The 15,095-nt window shown below is 48.8% G+C and overlaps 6 protein-coding genes across 6 annotated transcripts; 3 read left to right on the top strand and 3 right to left on the bottom strand.

Moving 5' to 3' along the window:
* Positions 1-1,474: 1,474 nt before the first annotated feature.
* Positions 1,475-1,827, top strand: BO87DRAFT_426098 (uncharacterized protein; the record flags this gene model as incomplete). Its single annotated transcript, XM_025627341.1, has 2 exons — positions 1,475-1,738; positions 1,807-1,827. 2 exons carry the CDS (start codon positions 1,475-1,477, stop codon positions 1,825-1,827), a joined length of 285 nt encoding a protein of 94 aa, XP_025479806.1.
* An 88-nt stretch (positions 1,828-1,915) lies between these two features.
* On the top strand, positions 1,916-2,641 carry BO87DRAFT_56828 (uncharacterized protein). Its single transcript, XM_025629390.1, has 2 exons — positions 1,916-2,207; positions 2,262-2,641. Exons 1-2 carry the CDS (start codon positions 2,003-2,005, stop codon positions 2,531-2,533), a joined length of 477 nt encoding a protein of 158 aa, XP_025479807.1. The 5' UTR covers positions 1,916-2,002; the 3' UTR covers positions 2,534-2,641.
* Positions 2,642-4,296: 1,655 nt separating this feature from the next.
* BO87DRAFT_386809 (uncharacterized protein) lies at positions 4,297-5,162 on the top strand (the record flags this gene model as incomplete). The annotated part of the gene is made up of 7 exons (XM_025624777.1): positions 4,297-4,381; positions 4,449-4,511; positions 4,551-4,554; positions 4,615-4,682; positions 4,773-4,960; positions 5,012-5,037; positions 5,117-5,162. 7 exons carry the CDS (start codon positions 4,297-4,299, stop codon positions 5,160-5,162), a joined length of 480 nt encoding a protein of 159 aa, XP_025479808.1.
* Positions 5,163-6,078: 916 nt separating this feature from the next.
* On the bottom strand, positions 6,079-6,910 carry BO87DRAFT_56925 (uncharacterized protein). The gene is made up of 2 exons (XM_025629392.1): positions 6,489-6,910; positions 6,079-6,284 (listed from the first exon to the last, which is right to left on the bottom strand). The coding sequence occupies exons 1-2, from the start codon at positions 6,710-6,712 to the stop codon at positions 6,173-6,175; spliced, it is 336 nt and encodes a 111-aa protein (XP_025479809.1). The 5' UTR covers positions 6,713-6,910; the 3' UTR covers positions 6,079-6,172.
* A 2,506-nt stretch (positions 6,911-9,416) lies between these two features.
* BO87DRAFT_376697 (FAD-dependent oxidoreductase) lies at positions 9,417-11,547 on the bottom strand. The gene is made up of 6 exons (XM_025623358.1): positions 10,950-11,547; positions 10,400-10,866; positions 10,276-10,336; positions 10,020-10,215; positions 9,882-9,960; positions 9,417-9,810 (listed from the first exon to the last, which is right to left on the bottom strand). Exons 1-6 carry the CDS (start codon positions 11,370-11,372, stop codon positions 9,654-9,656), a joined length of 1,383 nt encoding a protein of 460 aa, XP_025479810.1. The 5' UTR covers positions 11,373-11,547; the 3' UTR covers positions 9,417-9,653.
* Positions 11,548-12,363: 816 nt separating this feature from the next.
* BO87DRAFT_376698 (chaperonin-containing T-complex subunit CCT5) lies at positions 12,364-14,956 on the bottom strand. Its single transcript, XM_025623359.1, has 11 exons — positions 14,788-14,956; positions 14,707-14,724; positions 14,594-14,642; positions 14,417-14,510; positions 14,280-14,363; positions 13,928-14,217; positions 13,225-13,873; positions 13,025-13,162; positions 12,788-12,968; positions 12,642-12,730; positions 12,364-12,579 (listed from the first exon to the last, which is right to left on the bottom strand). Exons 1-11 carry the CDS (start codon positions 14,795-14,797, stop codon positions 12,535-12,537), a joined length of 1,647 nt encoding a protein of 548 aa, XP_025479811.1. The 5' UTR covers positions 14,798-14,956; the 3' UTR covers positions 12,364-12,534.
* Positions 14,957-15,095: the final 139 nt, after the last annotated feature.

A 15,095-nucleotide genomic window follows, 5' to 3' on the forward strand; every position in this document is an offset into this window, starting at 1 on the left:
ACAATCGTTCACAAGGAGTAGTAGTTAGATACCTGGATTGATTACCCGCCTGTTCGGTTTAGCCCTTTCCTTCCCACCCTACCACCACACCCCCCCTTTTTTTTTTCCTGTCACGGGGCCTTGCAAAAACTTCCCAAACGCCCCGTTGCGAATAATAACAATATCAATAATAGACTAAAACGCCACACTTGATCCTTCATCGCGGATCCCCGGGTGAGTGGTTCGGGGAACTAGGATTCAGAAGATCGCCCGATTCACCATCACCACTGCCCTTTTTGAAACTGACAGCCAGTGCCAGCCAGTTCCCAAGCCGTCAGCCCACGTTTTACAATCATGTGATGTTCCACGTCAAAGGTCCAGGTTCACTCCCCGAACACCTGATGGATGAGTTGTAAACTGAAAATAAAAAGTTGCTGGTTCATCTTCGGAGTAAAAGCCGTCATCTGCTTGTACAGTAGTTAGTTACTTCACTAAGGCGGGCTTCCCGTTGGTGTAGATTGTTTTTCCATCTTCATCCAAACTATCTCCAAATTTTCTCCGATGTATGAAATACGGGAAGTTCAAAAGAAATTATCAGAAAAAAAAAATAGAAAAAGCAAAAGAAGAAGAAGTTCAAGTTGCTGAATGTGGAGGGGTCGTGACCTCGTCGGCTTATTGGGGCCCAAAGGGAGTTTCCAAGCCTCACAAGGCCCTGTCGAGTTAGTACTGAGTAGTAGCGGCGACGTTGAACGATCTGCAAGGCGGTTCACATTGTGGTCACTTGCTGGTTAAAGTCGATCGCATTGCCGGATAGTAAACGTCTTACTACGGAATGCTTCGTAGCATGGGGAAGGTACTACTCTATACACCCTCATACACACTCTCCTATGTTAGGAAGGAGAAGTTAATATCGGGGGACGGATGGCCCAGGTAAACCCCGCAATGATATAAACTCTTACCAAAACTAGACAGGCGCTATTAATTAGACAGTGATAGTCAAGTACTAAGTCAAGATCGGCATTTGCGAACGTAAGTAAGTAGATAGTAAGTAAATCTCCATAGCTAATAATTGAGCCCACACCCGTCTTTCTTGCATATTCAATGCAGACAATAACCAAGAGCAGCATTATCTCCTAGGCACCAAAGCTCTGTTGGCAGGTGGAAATCAGGGAAACCCGTCAACATGGTGAGCTTATTCGCTTCGCTTGCAGCTGGGGGGCGGACACCTCCGCTTTCAATGATCCAAGTGCTCAGCTGCCATCTTTCATGCATGGAATCGTTCCACAGCGATGCTTCTAGAGGGAGCCACGTAGCTGCGCCCTAGCCCACTCGACCACACTCCGATTCATCAGGCGTACCTCTTGCAGGTGTGTGCCATGAAGAATAGAGGGAATTCCATGGATGACGCCCTTTTTCCATAATTCTACGGAGCTACATTCTTATCTGGGTACATTGACCGGTTAAGCTTATGGGAAGTCCCAGTCATTCCCTAACAATGGGATGGGAAATGCTCCATACTCTCCGTGTTGTTGAGCCTACCCAGGTAAACTCTCCGGATGATGATGACGATGCTGAAGGAGAGGTGAAATTATACCGTGGTTGGAACCCGCTATCTCATGATTCCCCATGTAGGAAGGGCTTCACAAATTCTCGGAGCATCAACCAACTGTTCATTGACAATTGGTTGTCATTGTTCGAGATGACCTCGATTGTTCGGGAGAATCCGTCAACCGATGAGGGCATCCGAGGGACTCCCGCGGTACACCAGTGGAAGGCAAGAAAAAGCAATCCACACTTGATCGAGGGAGCTGACGTCCATGCCGACAGAAAGTTGCCGAGGACCATTGACAACATCAGGACGCCTACCTTACTGGTAGAACAGGCAGAGGCGACTATTGCTCTGTGGCGTAGAAGCGAGTCGATGCAGATGCCACCTGCCAGAGTGCCAGTGTACAAAATACAGCTAGTTAGCTAGCTAGCTACAATAGTGACAGAGGACTGACTACTCCGTACTGACTGACTGATGTTACCTCATCTCCCGCCCGCCCCCTTTAACGTGGGGGCAAAACCAAACAAACCCGCAGTGGCAAAGGCCCACCCCCGAGTCACAAGACAGCTCCTCCGTCACATGATGTGGGGTCGTCCCGCGGCATTAATGCGCCACCGGTCGCGGCTGAAGGGGATTCCATGTCTATCTATCTCTCTCTACCATATCATGCTCAATCGAGGTTGATACACCGAGTTGACTCGTTTACAATCACACACAGAGCTGAACTGTATAGAAACAGTATCGCCCATACGGCCTTTACTCGGCTCCGCCATTGTCGACTGCTCTCCTGACCTGCGAAAGTGCCGACACTATGATCGATTGCTGACTAGAAGCCAACGGGGATGGAAGGACGCTACTGGGCGCAGCTGCATCACGTCAAACAGCGGCTTAGAAGCACCGGATAAGGCACCATGCATCAAGTGCAGCTTGCAGACAAAGAATGATAAACAGCAGGTGCCGCCGGTGTCTTACGGAGTACTCCCGCCCGACCTTAGTCAATACTAGAGATATCCGACAGGACGCGCAGGCTGGGAACAACAACAACAGGGACGGTGATGCTGTTGTGTGAACACAACGCCCGTTGCCTATTTCCTCTATAGGTAGTCTGCCATTCCTCCTTTGGGACTGGCCGAAGTAGGGCGTCAGGCCAGGAACACAGTGGCCTCAACTCTACTGAGTACGGCACTGTAGATCATAGAACCGTCTGGATCTTGCACGACATGATCTACGGTATGTTGCTGTGGCTGGTGCCATACACTCAGGCATTCACCTGGAGTAGTAGTGGATTGGCCATCGACATCTTCCATCCCATGAATAAAGCTTACGACTTTGGGAACTTCTCACGATCGCCAAAATTTCCGAGAATGTTGTTGATACCATCCATAATCCTAGGAGTCACAAACTCATCTGTAAACCGTTTCACCAGGGCGGATATTGCCTCATATTGGGATGAAATTGCCTCCTGAACTCTAGCCTTATTTTGAGACGATCTCGAAACTTTCTCCGGCCCTTGAATTCTTTATGCATAGCTTAAAGCTTGGATTGCGCACGGATATCGACTCCCGGGATATGCATTTGGAAGGGATAACGACCCGGGCACACAGGGCAGCCGGGTACCACCAGTCACTAAGCCGGCCAGCACTAATGTATGGGTTGCTACGGAGCACAAAGCCCAATATACACACACGGTCTCTTTTTTCTTCAATTCCTCCCTCTTTCTCACTGTCTTTCACTGCTATTTCCTGCCTTCCCGTCAAATGCCATACGATGGGGAACCGACGTGGTACGTAGCACCGCCGTTTCTCCTGAACAAGTCACATTCCATAATTCCCGGGCCGCATCCCCCGGACCAGCCAAAACCCATGAACGATTCTTGTCATGTAATCCAGGAAAGGGCCAATCTACCAGGAACTGGTTAGCAAAATAGACCGGTTCAGAATCGGACCTTTGTTCGAGAACCCAGCCTAGCGGCTACCAGATCATGCAAATTCGTAGCTCTCGCTCGCTTTGACCTCCAGGGGAATGGTGGGTTCTCCACGTAAATGCAAGGGTTATAGCGCGGATCGCATTTCAAGGATCTGAGGAACAGGAAAGGGAAAAACAAATCAAGCCCACCCACACACACACACACACATCATTGATTGACTGAGTGAGTGCTCCGGGAAGCCTATTGCGGTAAATCTGAATTTTGCCCTTTCTTTCTTTTTTTCTCTTCCTTACTCCGTGCCCTTCCCCTTCCCCCCCCCCCCAACAAATCCTCAACACGCGATAAAACCAATATAAAACATAGCTTCAAACTCTCTCGACTGAAGAATGAGCTGTAGCAACAGTAGTAGTCCCATTGGACTGGAACACGGGGCCGGGACCAGGACTTAGACCTCCTTTCCTTTTACTATTTCCATTCACCAGCCATCCATCGAAAAATTCCTCCCTTCTATCTCTCCTACCTAGCCACGTAAGCTATCCATCTATCCCTCATCTATCTGTCTTGAGAGCTCTTCCCCAATCCTGCAAGGAAACCAACTGTGTATTCACTTATCTACCTACTTGCCACCTCCTCTTCCATTCTCTCAAATCTGCAGCAATGAAAGGCACGTTCACGGAATTACCCCGGATTGATCACCCCCCCACCGAGGCGAAAACGAGGAACACAGTGTAACTGAGTGTGTGTGCTACAAAACAATGCAGCTCAATACCTGAGTAGCTTACTATGTGCGATATTTAGGCATGATCCATGCATACATATGTTTGCCTTGGATTGATAGCAGATGATAACTGTACCTACGTCCTTATCTATATTTACTACTACTAAGTACTCTGTACATAAATCACGCAAACTTCTTTTCATTGACCGTAAGTAAGTAGAATTAGCCATCGGGTTGCCTCTTTGGGTATGCCTTGTCTTGCTGAAGAATAATAGTGAGTGGTAGTGGTAGTGGTAGTGGTTTACTCCTTGATTCAGGGACGGACGTAACTCAAGTATGTATGTTTTGAAAGACAATAAATAATAGTAGATCATTAGTTATGTAAGTATGTATGTATGGACTTACATATTTTTCGATAATGTATTACTACACTATACTTAGGTGCTTAAATATACCCGCGCCTTTATTTTTCTATCGCTATACGAGTGGCTATGGCTTTAGATCGTCAAGTAGAACATCAAGTATTGTATTAGGGAAGGATGCTATGCTATCTCCGAAGAAGAAGTAGAACCAGAATGAGGCAATAAACCGAGCAGTAGAACAATCGTCATCGCATCTGCATGTCCCGGTATTTGGGTCAACAGGCATGTTCACAGATACCTTGTCCGGTTGGGATCGACCCCCACCCACCGCCGATTTGGACGTAAAAAAACAACAACAACAACAACAACAACCAAATACTTACGGTAAGTGGCAGTGTGTTGCACCACCACCCCCCACCACTCATGTAAGTACCCATCTAGGTACATATGTACATAACATACATGAACAGGTGTAGGGTCTAGAGTACTATCATGCAGAACTGTAAGTACGGAGTCCGTTGAGAAATCATCAGTTGCATGTGCAGTAAGTGACTAACTACTAGTTGACTAGTTGAGATTAGTTTTTCCGTTGTGCAACGTTGGCAGAATCCCGAGACCTGGTTCTAGGAAAAACAAATGAGGGGGGAAAAGACCAAAAGGAAAAAAAGCAAATAGGGATTATAGTTAGTAAGTGATTCCTTAATCGAGGTTGATGAGTGAGAGAGAGAGAGAAAAAATCCTCGTGTCAGATGACAGGGCTGTATACTTCTTCCTTGCCTGATTTAGGGCGCTTTTGTTACACGTTGGCTGATACCGCCGTTGATGTGGGTTAATAGCTATCATAGTAACTGGTCCGGTCGCTGCAGGGTACAGGTGGGAGTCATCATTTCGCATGGGCGTGTGTTGAATTGCTATGGTCGATCTATTATTCTAGGCCCTGTGGAGGTGAGACTCGTCTGTTGTTTGTTGAAAGTATGACTCTGTCTATATGCCGTGTCGTTCTGCTATAGATAGTTGTTGTTCGTGGATGATGAATGCGGCCAGTTGGCGGGCTGGGCCCATGGGGTTCAATAACTGGATCAGGGGTTTCCGGGGTTAGCAGTCCTTCCCCGCAATAGGCCGAGAGTTCGGATTGGGAACATCTAGTAGACTTGTCACATTGCTATATGGGCGTGCTCTCATAACCGTCATCATCTGCCGATGGGGTATGGTCGGATAGCACACTCATAACAGAGAGTTCATGGGACGGCCAAGTAAGTGTTGGTTAATAGCTGGAACCTTTCATGGCGATAAGCTGAAACAAAGACAAACTCGAGTTAGTGTAGCACGAAGAAGACATTGGTTCAAGTTTAGGCAGATCAGGCACCGATTCCGGCTGTCGCATGACCTTGCGATATAAGGTATCCCCGAAAGAGTCGGTAGAGTTAGGTTGACAGCCGCCATGTCCCATCCATGTGACTTGCACCTCGGATATGTTTCTCAGCTAATCGGCAGTTGCTGTGGGCTTCGTTTCATGTCAAAGGGGGTTGCAAAGGCTATTGGCTTAGATCTAAGTGCTTTCAAACTAGAGCGAGAGAAATTAGTCCGGGTTGGCTATCTCTATTGGTCCGGTATATAAGGTGTCGAGGGTGAACGGGCTAATCGGATCGCATAGCCAGGGTTGAGAGGTGTATATCTGGCGATGCCGATGTGCCAATCAAAAAGGCCCCAGATGGTCTGGATCGGAGTTTGATGGTATAAATCGATATCCTCGTGAATGTTTAGATGTATGTCTTCACATGGCTGGTACCTGACTTGATGTAGTACTTTTGTGAGGTACCAAGGAATAGAGTGCATGGAAAAAGACAGAAAAAACAGACCGACGGAAATTGTGTGAAATACTGTAAATACTCCAGTTACGAGTCTCAACATACAGTAATGCTACAGAGAGACCAAAGAAAGAAAGGCACATACCAGTGGTGAGCATCATCAGATGCTAGGATCACCTCCTGCAGTCGTGTGATGCTGAAATCGCCCAAGTCCGAAGTAGCGGTATAGAAATAATGGGCGCCCAAGACATCGCTGTTAATATTGAAGCAGCGACAGGTGATTGCTTGACAGTGTTGTTGTAAGGCATCTCCTCCTTGCAAACACGCCACGGCTTCTCGTTTGACGCCCTGATCGTCAGTTGCTGTCATGAGAAAAGGGGGAAGGATTATGCTCGGGTCCCACGAGACAGAATCATGGTGGACTTTGGCGCGAACGGAGGCCGGCCACGTCGATGCTCGCAGCCATGTGATGGCGGGTGGTAACCGCTGCGCATTGTCTCCTGGCGCTGCGTGGACTTTCTATTTTCGGGACGTCGCCGCTTTAACCGAGGCCGGTTAATCATTCCTCTACACAATCGTGCATCTTTGACTTCGCTTCAGGGCTGTGCGCTTCCATCGGACATATCCTTGTCCGGGATCAGCATCATTCTAAGGAGGTACTGTCTAGATACTTAGCAGTTTTCTGGTCACCTGCTGGGTAATCACCGAGGCTGTAACCATACACAAGCTACTAAGACAGTGTTCTGTTCATAGCACAAAGACGTCCTACGCTAGCCTTATTGCAGCTGATTCCAGATATGTTTGTTTCCCTTCGAGATGCCGTAACGCCAGAATACTCTCTTGTATGCACCATATCACATGATAAACAGCGGTGACAGATCGTAGATCGAAGTACCTTCCGAATGGGATCTTAGCCTTCCTATTTAGCTCTCGATATGCAAGATGCCACCCTGGCCGCGATCGAATAGAATTTCCATATCGAGTCCATGGAAGCCTGCAGTACCTGCAAAGTGAGCTCATAATCTGCAAAAGGCCCATGTCTGAGCAATAGTTCGGAAGGAAAGGTGAGTCAACAGCAGCCATGGATCATCCTCTAGAAGCGACATTATACTGACACTAACGATACTGATGCTGATTCAGTGAAGCCATGACTAAAAGTCATTGAGACAATAACCTCCGGACAGGATCAAATGCTTCTGCATCTTCCTCTGGCCAGCCATAGGCGCAAGGGTGCTCCTTGCTCTAACATACAGCCTCTTCAAAATGATCGGATGAGGCGGCTTGAGGCACCAGACGAGTGTAACCCCATCAACATCCCATATACTTCTATCGAAAGGCAATTGGAAGTTTCGGCGCTTCCGTTCCCGCACACCGAATAGTATTGATGACTGAAAGTCATGGGACATCTGACAAAAATTCATATTCATTGATCGGGACTCTTTATCGAAGGATGGTTTCTACAGACTGGCTTTGATGATTGGGATTCGAGAATCCCTTGCGGATACGCTCGACGTTTCTCATACAAAGCATGCCGGTCTACCAAGGCTTGGACGACCAAATCATACGAGATGCGTTACCTGCAGATGCAAGCCGCGGTTGCACATCGGTTCGTACGGTTTATTGCCCAGCCAAGTCCTCATGACTGTGCTATGTCATGACCTTGAGAAAAAGTGTTTTGATCTTGGTTATATGAGCGATAACATGGCATAATGCATTTCCAACAACGACAGTATTGTCACGAGGACCGTTCAGAATGTGCAACCGATTGCCAGTGACAGTTCCTAAATCCACGGCAACTTGATCGGTGAATATACTCCTTCCTGGTTCTATGCCGTCGTCGAACGAGGCAGGATGAGATGTAGCTGGCTGCTCCGTTGTCCAATGTTGAGAAGAATGACACCAAGGTTTTGCGATTACTGCATGCCTCCTGCCGAGTAATCGACTATGGCGGAGGTTGCTCATCGACGAGGCCCGATATACACAAGCGATAGAGGCTTAAGCAGTAGTGAGGGCGGATGTGGTGGGCTAGAACCAGAAAAAAACCTTCGTCCCTTCGACAATGATGTCGTCTCAAGCAGCCTCGCGAATAGACGATGGACCCCTGTCGGGCGGCTATTCCTAAGCTCGTATGAGCAGAGCTTTCTACCGTTGTGCAGGGATCTCGAGGATTTTCCACGATAGCGACTCGATATTATTGGAGGGACCGGCTTCTGAACAAGGACCCCGGGAAGAAGCGCAGAAGCTGGCTTGTCCGGTAAAACATCAGCTGCATCGTGACGGCTGAATAGACGCGATCGACCGAGTCTAGAAGTCGGATTTGCTTCTTCTTGCGACGCATAGCTACGTTGCTATTTACGGGAGAGTTTCACTGCTGGTCATCTGAGCAAATGCATATTGCATCGGGCTTACCACGCCTGTGCGCTATCGATCATATCCTCCGCGACGGGTTGTGAGTGGATGTTGATGTGCAATGCCGTCTGTTCTTTTCTGAGTCGTCGACTAATGACAGAAAGTAGTCGCCGGGCCAATTGATGGTCGCGCTCCCCTCTCAGTCTAGACGAGGCAGCCGAATAACAATTGCATTATCGCCCGCTGATCAGACGACCGTCACCAGATCACTCTCACCCTCCTTCGTGGAAATCATTTCCACCCATTCTGATTGTCCCTATCAGATCGCATGGATAGCTCCAATTCATATGTTGTTTATAATATGGTCTGATAAGGCTCATTCGACCAATGTTTTTGTCATCTTCTAGCCTTTTGCCGATCGTACTTTTATCACTCAATCACCGACTAACCCCATGCTGAGCTGTCAGCCCATTGTTCCTCTCCTTTTCCCGTCTCCACATCCCGCTGATCCATTTCTCCGTGTCTGAGCACACACAGCGCACATGGCCCTCTTCGCCCGAAATCGATCCTATCAACTTCACAGGTCATTTGGATAGCAACTACGGAGCGCCATCACAGTCTTCGCCGAATCGGAACTCTGCACATTGTGATGGTTTCAGCCAGTAGGATGGTATACTATGCGTAGAATCTTTCATAACAGAACAAAAACAGAACTTCAATACTTCCAGGGTCGGGCACATGGTCTGTCAATGCAGTGATGTGAAAGTTGCATTCGAGAAGGCCCAAAAGGTTGCCCCGTACGTGTCACACTAACCCATAGTAGATAAATGCTATCAGCTGCTCAAGTACAATCTCAGATCATGATCACGCTAGATACAATACAACGCCAAAAGAAAGAACTCCTCCACCGGCGCGAAACTAATGCTGCGCCCCCAAAACACTAGCATGCCGCATGCTGTACTCAAATCCGAGGCTGGAATGAGCTAGTCTCTTGCTCCCCGACAACTACCCCGTTTCCTAGCTTCAAGCCGACTGGTAGCCCTCTGATGAATTTGTCTGTGTGCGGCAGCCCCCTTCGCATGGCGACAACTTCCTCGATGTCTCTGTGCATGTCATACCTGGTTTGATCGTCAGAGTCTGGACGTAGAAAATCATACCAGAATAAAATCAAATGGGCTAAGAAACTTACGCATTCATCTCCTCAATGGTCAGTTTCTTCTTCTCATCCTCAACCTTATAGGTGGCGGTGTCGGTATTGCTAGAGAAACCTGGATAGAATAGTTAGGACCAGTATCTTCGCTACTTTAGCATCGTGAATCTCGCTTACCAATGCGCTCGTTGATATTATATGCTGCCTTCGCCGAAGCTGACTGAACCTTGGTGGCCCGGGGCAATCGGATTTCCTGGTAGATCGACAACGCATCGGCGACATCGCCCGTGAAGTGCGCCCTGCTGAAGATAATTCCCAAGGCCGCAGCGTCTTCGATTGCCATGCAGGCACCCTGGCTCTGATGGGGCATCATCTACAGTGGGATGCGTTAGTCGATACTGTCTCTTGCTCAAATCCGTAGGTCAGAACATACCGGGTGCCCTGCATCACCGAGAAGGCAAACCATGTTGCGGGAGATATATGGGTATGGTTGGCTGCCCACCGTTAGCGCAAACAACTTCCAAGCGACCGTGGGAGTGTATTAGTTGGGTACTCACTGCACCCAGAGACGCCATGGTCTGATTTCCTTGCCAATTTTCAGGTGCGAGAAGACCTGGCGATCGAGATGAGGATAAGGCGCGAGAAGTTCCTCGACGGGACGGTCTTCGCCACCCCAGGTCTGGCTTGCATAGTCTCCCATCTCGCGAGGGAAGAAACAGTAGTACGACAGTAAGCGACCACCGTTACAAGGCGAGAGCACGATCTTATCCCATTTGCCTTCCTGTCCACCCCAGTACTCAAGCGCGCTGTTCTTCGAGTAATCGACCAGACCCAGCCGAACAGCCTCCTCCGTCGTTACATTAGTATGCAGACAGCTGGAGGCTGCAGGCTTTCGTTCAGGATGAATACCAATAATACCACGGACAACCGAGCCGATTCCATCAGCACCAACGATCAAGTCATGCTGGGCAGTCTCCCCGTTGGCAAAGGTGATCACTCCGGAATCCAGATCAATATCTTTGCACTGTATAGTTCCCAACATTAGCATGCCAACTATATAATCGGACCTTACTCCCGAGAGCAAAGATAGCGTATGTCGCGACGAACCTGAAAATTGACCTTCAGCTTCGCAGGCGTTCCCTGGCCCTCCTCCTGCATAGCACAGTCTTTCAACATAGCATGCATATACTGCCGATGGAACATGTTATAAACATATCCCCAACGCTTCTCATAGTCCCCCAAATCATACACACTAACAGGCTCTCCAGTCTTCCAGTCGCGGTTGATCAACTTGCGCAGAATGACCGGATCGCCCTTAGCAACATCGACTCCCCATTCGTGTAACCAGCGAGTTCCATTCGCCGCGCACGAAATCGACGCTCCAACCTCACCCGCGAAATCATGACGCTCATAGATAGTCACATCGTGACCTGCTCGACGGAGCGAGATGGCCGCAGCCATACCACCAATACCACCACCAACAATACCGACGCTCAGGCGGCGCCACGATGCTTCATCGTTTGATCCCATATTGATAGTAGTAGTAGACCGAAGTTATATATAGAAAGATGGGAAGTTTGAAGTAAGTAGTGGCAAGCAATATATATATGTAATCAAGGATATACTGATAACAAAGAAACTGAAGTTGAAGAATGAACAATCCAACACGATGTGACGTGGACCAACGCAGCTTATATATTTAAACTCTCGTGATCTAACAAACCGATATGCAATACACTTTGACTCTCAAAGTTACCATTCTTTTCCTTATCTTGATTGAAGGCTTCCATCGGTTGGCACAGGCGGGCGGCTGGCTGGTTGGGGTGGCGGGCCGCGCACCTTCACTATGGGTGCAGGTGCATTATCCGCCTCGGGCGGATATGTTCCCTTCCTTTTCCCACTTCCGCTCCGGGTGTCTCTCTTGGCTAGATAACTACCTGTGATTAAGTGGATTAGATTAATCGGGGAAGACATATCTGATGTCTTGTGTTCGTTAATTGTGAGGTCTGATAAGGGAGTGATTATCGTATACGAAGTTGCGGTATCTTCCGACCTCGGGAGGCGGGGGAGGTTGAGGATAGGGAGGTTTGATACTGAGATTCACGGTTATAGTAGTCCATGTATGATTCACGAGTATGGAGGGAGTGGGTTTTGAGATACGGTGACTTCATAGTTCCATATAATATAGAAGCTGAGGGGGTGACATTTGTCTGTCGGTAAATCCAACTACAATGCTAACTATAGTATATAAAGCCTAGTTAGTGAAACTACTTATTAGTATTTTGTTACTTAGATAAGGACTACTAGAAGATGGTATTTTCAAAGTAGAGTTGAGATGTCCAGGATACTTTTATTCTATGATAAATGTCACTACCTCACAACTACTACTTTCGTCCACTCACTTCTATTTCAGCCTCATTTAGTAGCTAACCCACCATTCTTTGGTCCTTTGTTCTGTTTCTTAGGGCTTTGCTATCTCCTTCTCCTACATCTACTCCGGAAATGGTTGAAAGTCATTTCTGTCATTTCACTGATTCTATGTAACTGCTATGTTTATCGTCCATAGCACCACCGAGACTGATTGATTACCTGCAAGAACTATATGTAGTATCATCGATTCCGCATGACTGCAACGCCAGTGTTTGTGTCACTTTTAGCCATCGAAACAAAAAAACCTGTATACAGAAGAAATCTAGAATTCCTGGTCCTCGTCGCCCGCAATGATGACATTGTTGATCTGTGTCAGTCCGAGTTAGCTGCGTTCCAAGACAAACGGAGAAATCTGGTTGGACAACTCACCTTAAGGACCATACGGCAGAGCTGAGTAGCAAGCAACAGCTGCTGTTTCTTTCCGATCAGGGGATCGATGGCGAAGTGCTCTCTCATGTCTATAGATGGCTAATTAGCGAAAATGCCAGGGGTTTCAAGGAATGCCTTATACGAACCGTTGTTGCCGGTCATCATGCAGTCCACACCAAGGCGGGTGTTGTTCTCCTTGACCTGGCGAGACTTGATCGAAGCCAGGGTCTCAATGGGGCTGAGACCAGAGTTCTCAGCAAGTGCCATCGGGATGGCGTCCAAGGCGTCAGCGAAGGCACGCATGGCGTATTGTTCAATTCCGGGGCTCTTTTGACATGGCATTAGCATGTAATTTGACGCATATTCTGAGGACATCGACATACCTTGACAGCGGCATCCTCAACAGCGATGGAGCAAGCAATCTCAGCAGCACCACCACCGTAGACAACACGGTTGTCACGGACCAAGTTACGCACGACGCAGAGAGCATCGTGGAGCGAACGCTTGGCCTCATCAATGATCTAAGAGAGTGTCAGCATCCTGTACATGTCCCCTGATATTTCCTCGATATCTTCGAACTTACCATCTTGTTGCTTCCACGAACGAACACCGTCACAGCACGGCTGTTGGCGCAATCCTCAATGACGAGCATCTTCTCCCGAGTGGTACCGAAGGTCATCTCACGAACACGGCCTGCGGTTCCGAGTTTCTCCGAGCTCAGATCCTCGAAACGAGGAACGATACGACCGTTGGTCGCGATGGCAATCAGTTCGATCTCAGGGCCGCCGACCCAGCGAACAGCGGGGAGCTTGTTCTGGAGCAGAAGGTGGTTGGCCTCATCGTCGAAACCCCACTGGCAGATGACCAGGTTGGCGCCAGAGTCCTTCAGCTTCTGGATCATCTCTGTGAACTTCTCCCGCTCATACTCTTGCAATTTCTTGAACTCCTCGACCGACGTGATGTCGAGCTTGTGCTTGGTCTTGGGCTTCGGGGGCTCAAACGGGCAGGTCAGGATAGCCAATTTGGCATCCCGAACCTCGTCGGGCATCTGGGGGTGGGAGAAATCTTTGTCGACAATGACACCCTTCACGAGGAGGGAGTCCTCGAGGGCACCTCCAACCTTGCCATCAACCTTGATCAGCTCGAAATCGACATCCTTGCGCTCGAGGTCGGCCACGGAGAGAACTGCATCGATAGCGATATTCGCAAACTGGTCGTGAGACTTGGAAACACTGTACAAGGGTCAGCATGCAGGGCCCAAGGGGCAAACGGAGAAATCCTCGTACATCTTGCTACCCAGACTGGTCTTGGCAACCTTAAGCAGGTTCGAAGTGTCCTCCTTGGTGAAGGGGATCACATCACTGATCTTGTCGAGTTCCGCAATGGCGATTTCGCAAGCCTGGTCGTAACCGTCTGCGATCCGAATAGGGTGGATGCCCTTGTCGATGAGTTCGGCCGCCTGTTCCAGCATGGCCGCAGCCAACACAACGACACCTGTCGTTCCATCACCGATTTCCTCATCTTGAGACTTCGACAGCTCAACAAGAAGCTTGGCGACGTTGTTCGTGATTTCCATCTTTCCAGCATCAACAGGTCAGATATATTCTCGAGTGTAGCGGCTGATGGTAAAGGACAAACCTGGCCGAGAATAGTGGCACCATCGTTCGTAACGGTAATATCTCCGTCAGGGGAGATCAGAATCTTGTCGAGACCACGGGGACCCTATAAATCCATTAAAATACTGCTTATTCTGCCAGTCCGGTGACGGTCCGTACCAGGGAGGTCTTGACGATGCTGGCGACCGTCTTAGCGGCAACAATGTGTGACTTCACCGCATCCGTGCCATGCTGTCTCTTCTTCTTTCCTTGACTGTGTTGTAGAACCGGATTAGCCGCCTGCCCTGAAAGAAACCGTCCATTTGGTGTTGATATGAGTCGAAGATCGGAACGTACTCCCTAACGACGATGAATGGCCGACCCTGTTCATCCTTCATTACAGAAGCTGATGTAATGGTCAGCAACAGATATCAAAACCGAAGCAAGTCCGGAGCAGCGAAAGGTCCCACCTTGAGAAAGATCAAGCTCTGCAAAAGAGGCCAAAGAATGTTAGTATAGTTGATGCCGAGTGAGGGGTATCTGCAACATACGCATCGCCATTTTGACGGTCTGCCACTTGGCAGAAAACCCACTTCAGAGAGTCGGAAAATAAAAGCCGGCAAGGGGGTCAAAGATAGGAGCCAACGGATCGAGTAGACTCCCAGGACAGTTGATCGGAGCGATGGGGGAAGGCAGAGGAGCGGACGGCGGAGGGACTTGGAGGCACACTTGCAATTCGAAATTCTGGAGATGTCCAAAGCGGGCTAGTGAGCTGCTTTCTATATCGGGTATAGCGTGATTTTCCCACCGCGCGCCCGCGCGACTCGGCATTTCATCTGCGCCCAAAGCAACTTGACCC

This window comes from Aspergillus neoniger, assembly GCF_003184625.1.
Source record: "Aspergillus neoniger CBS 115656 unplaced genomic scaffold BO87scaffold_16, whole genome shotgun sequence".
In the NCBI taxonomy this organism is placed as follows: Eukaryota; Fungi; Ascomycota; class Eurotiomycetes; order Eurotiales; family Aspergillaceae; genus Aspergillus; species Aspergillus neoniger.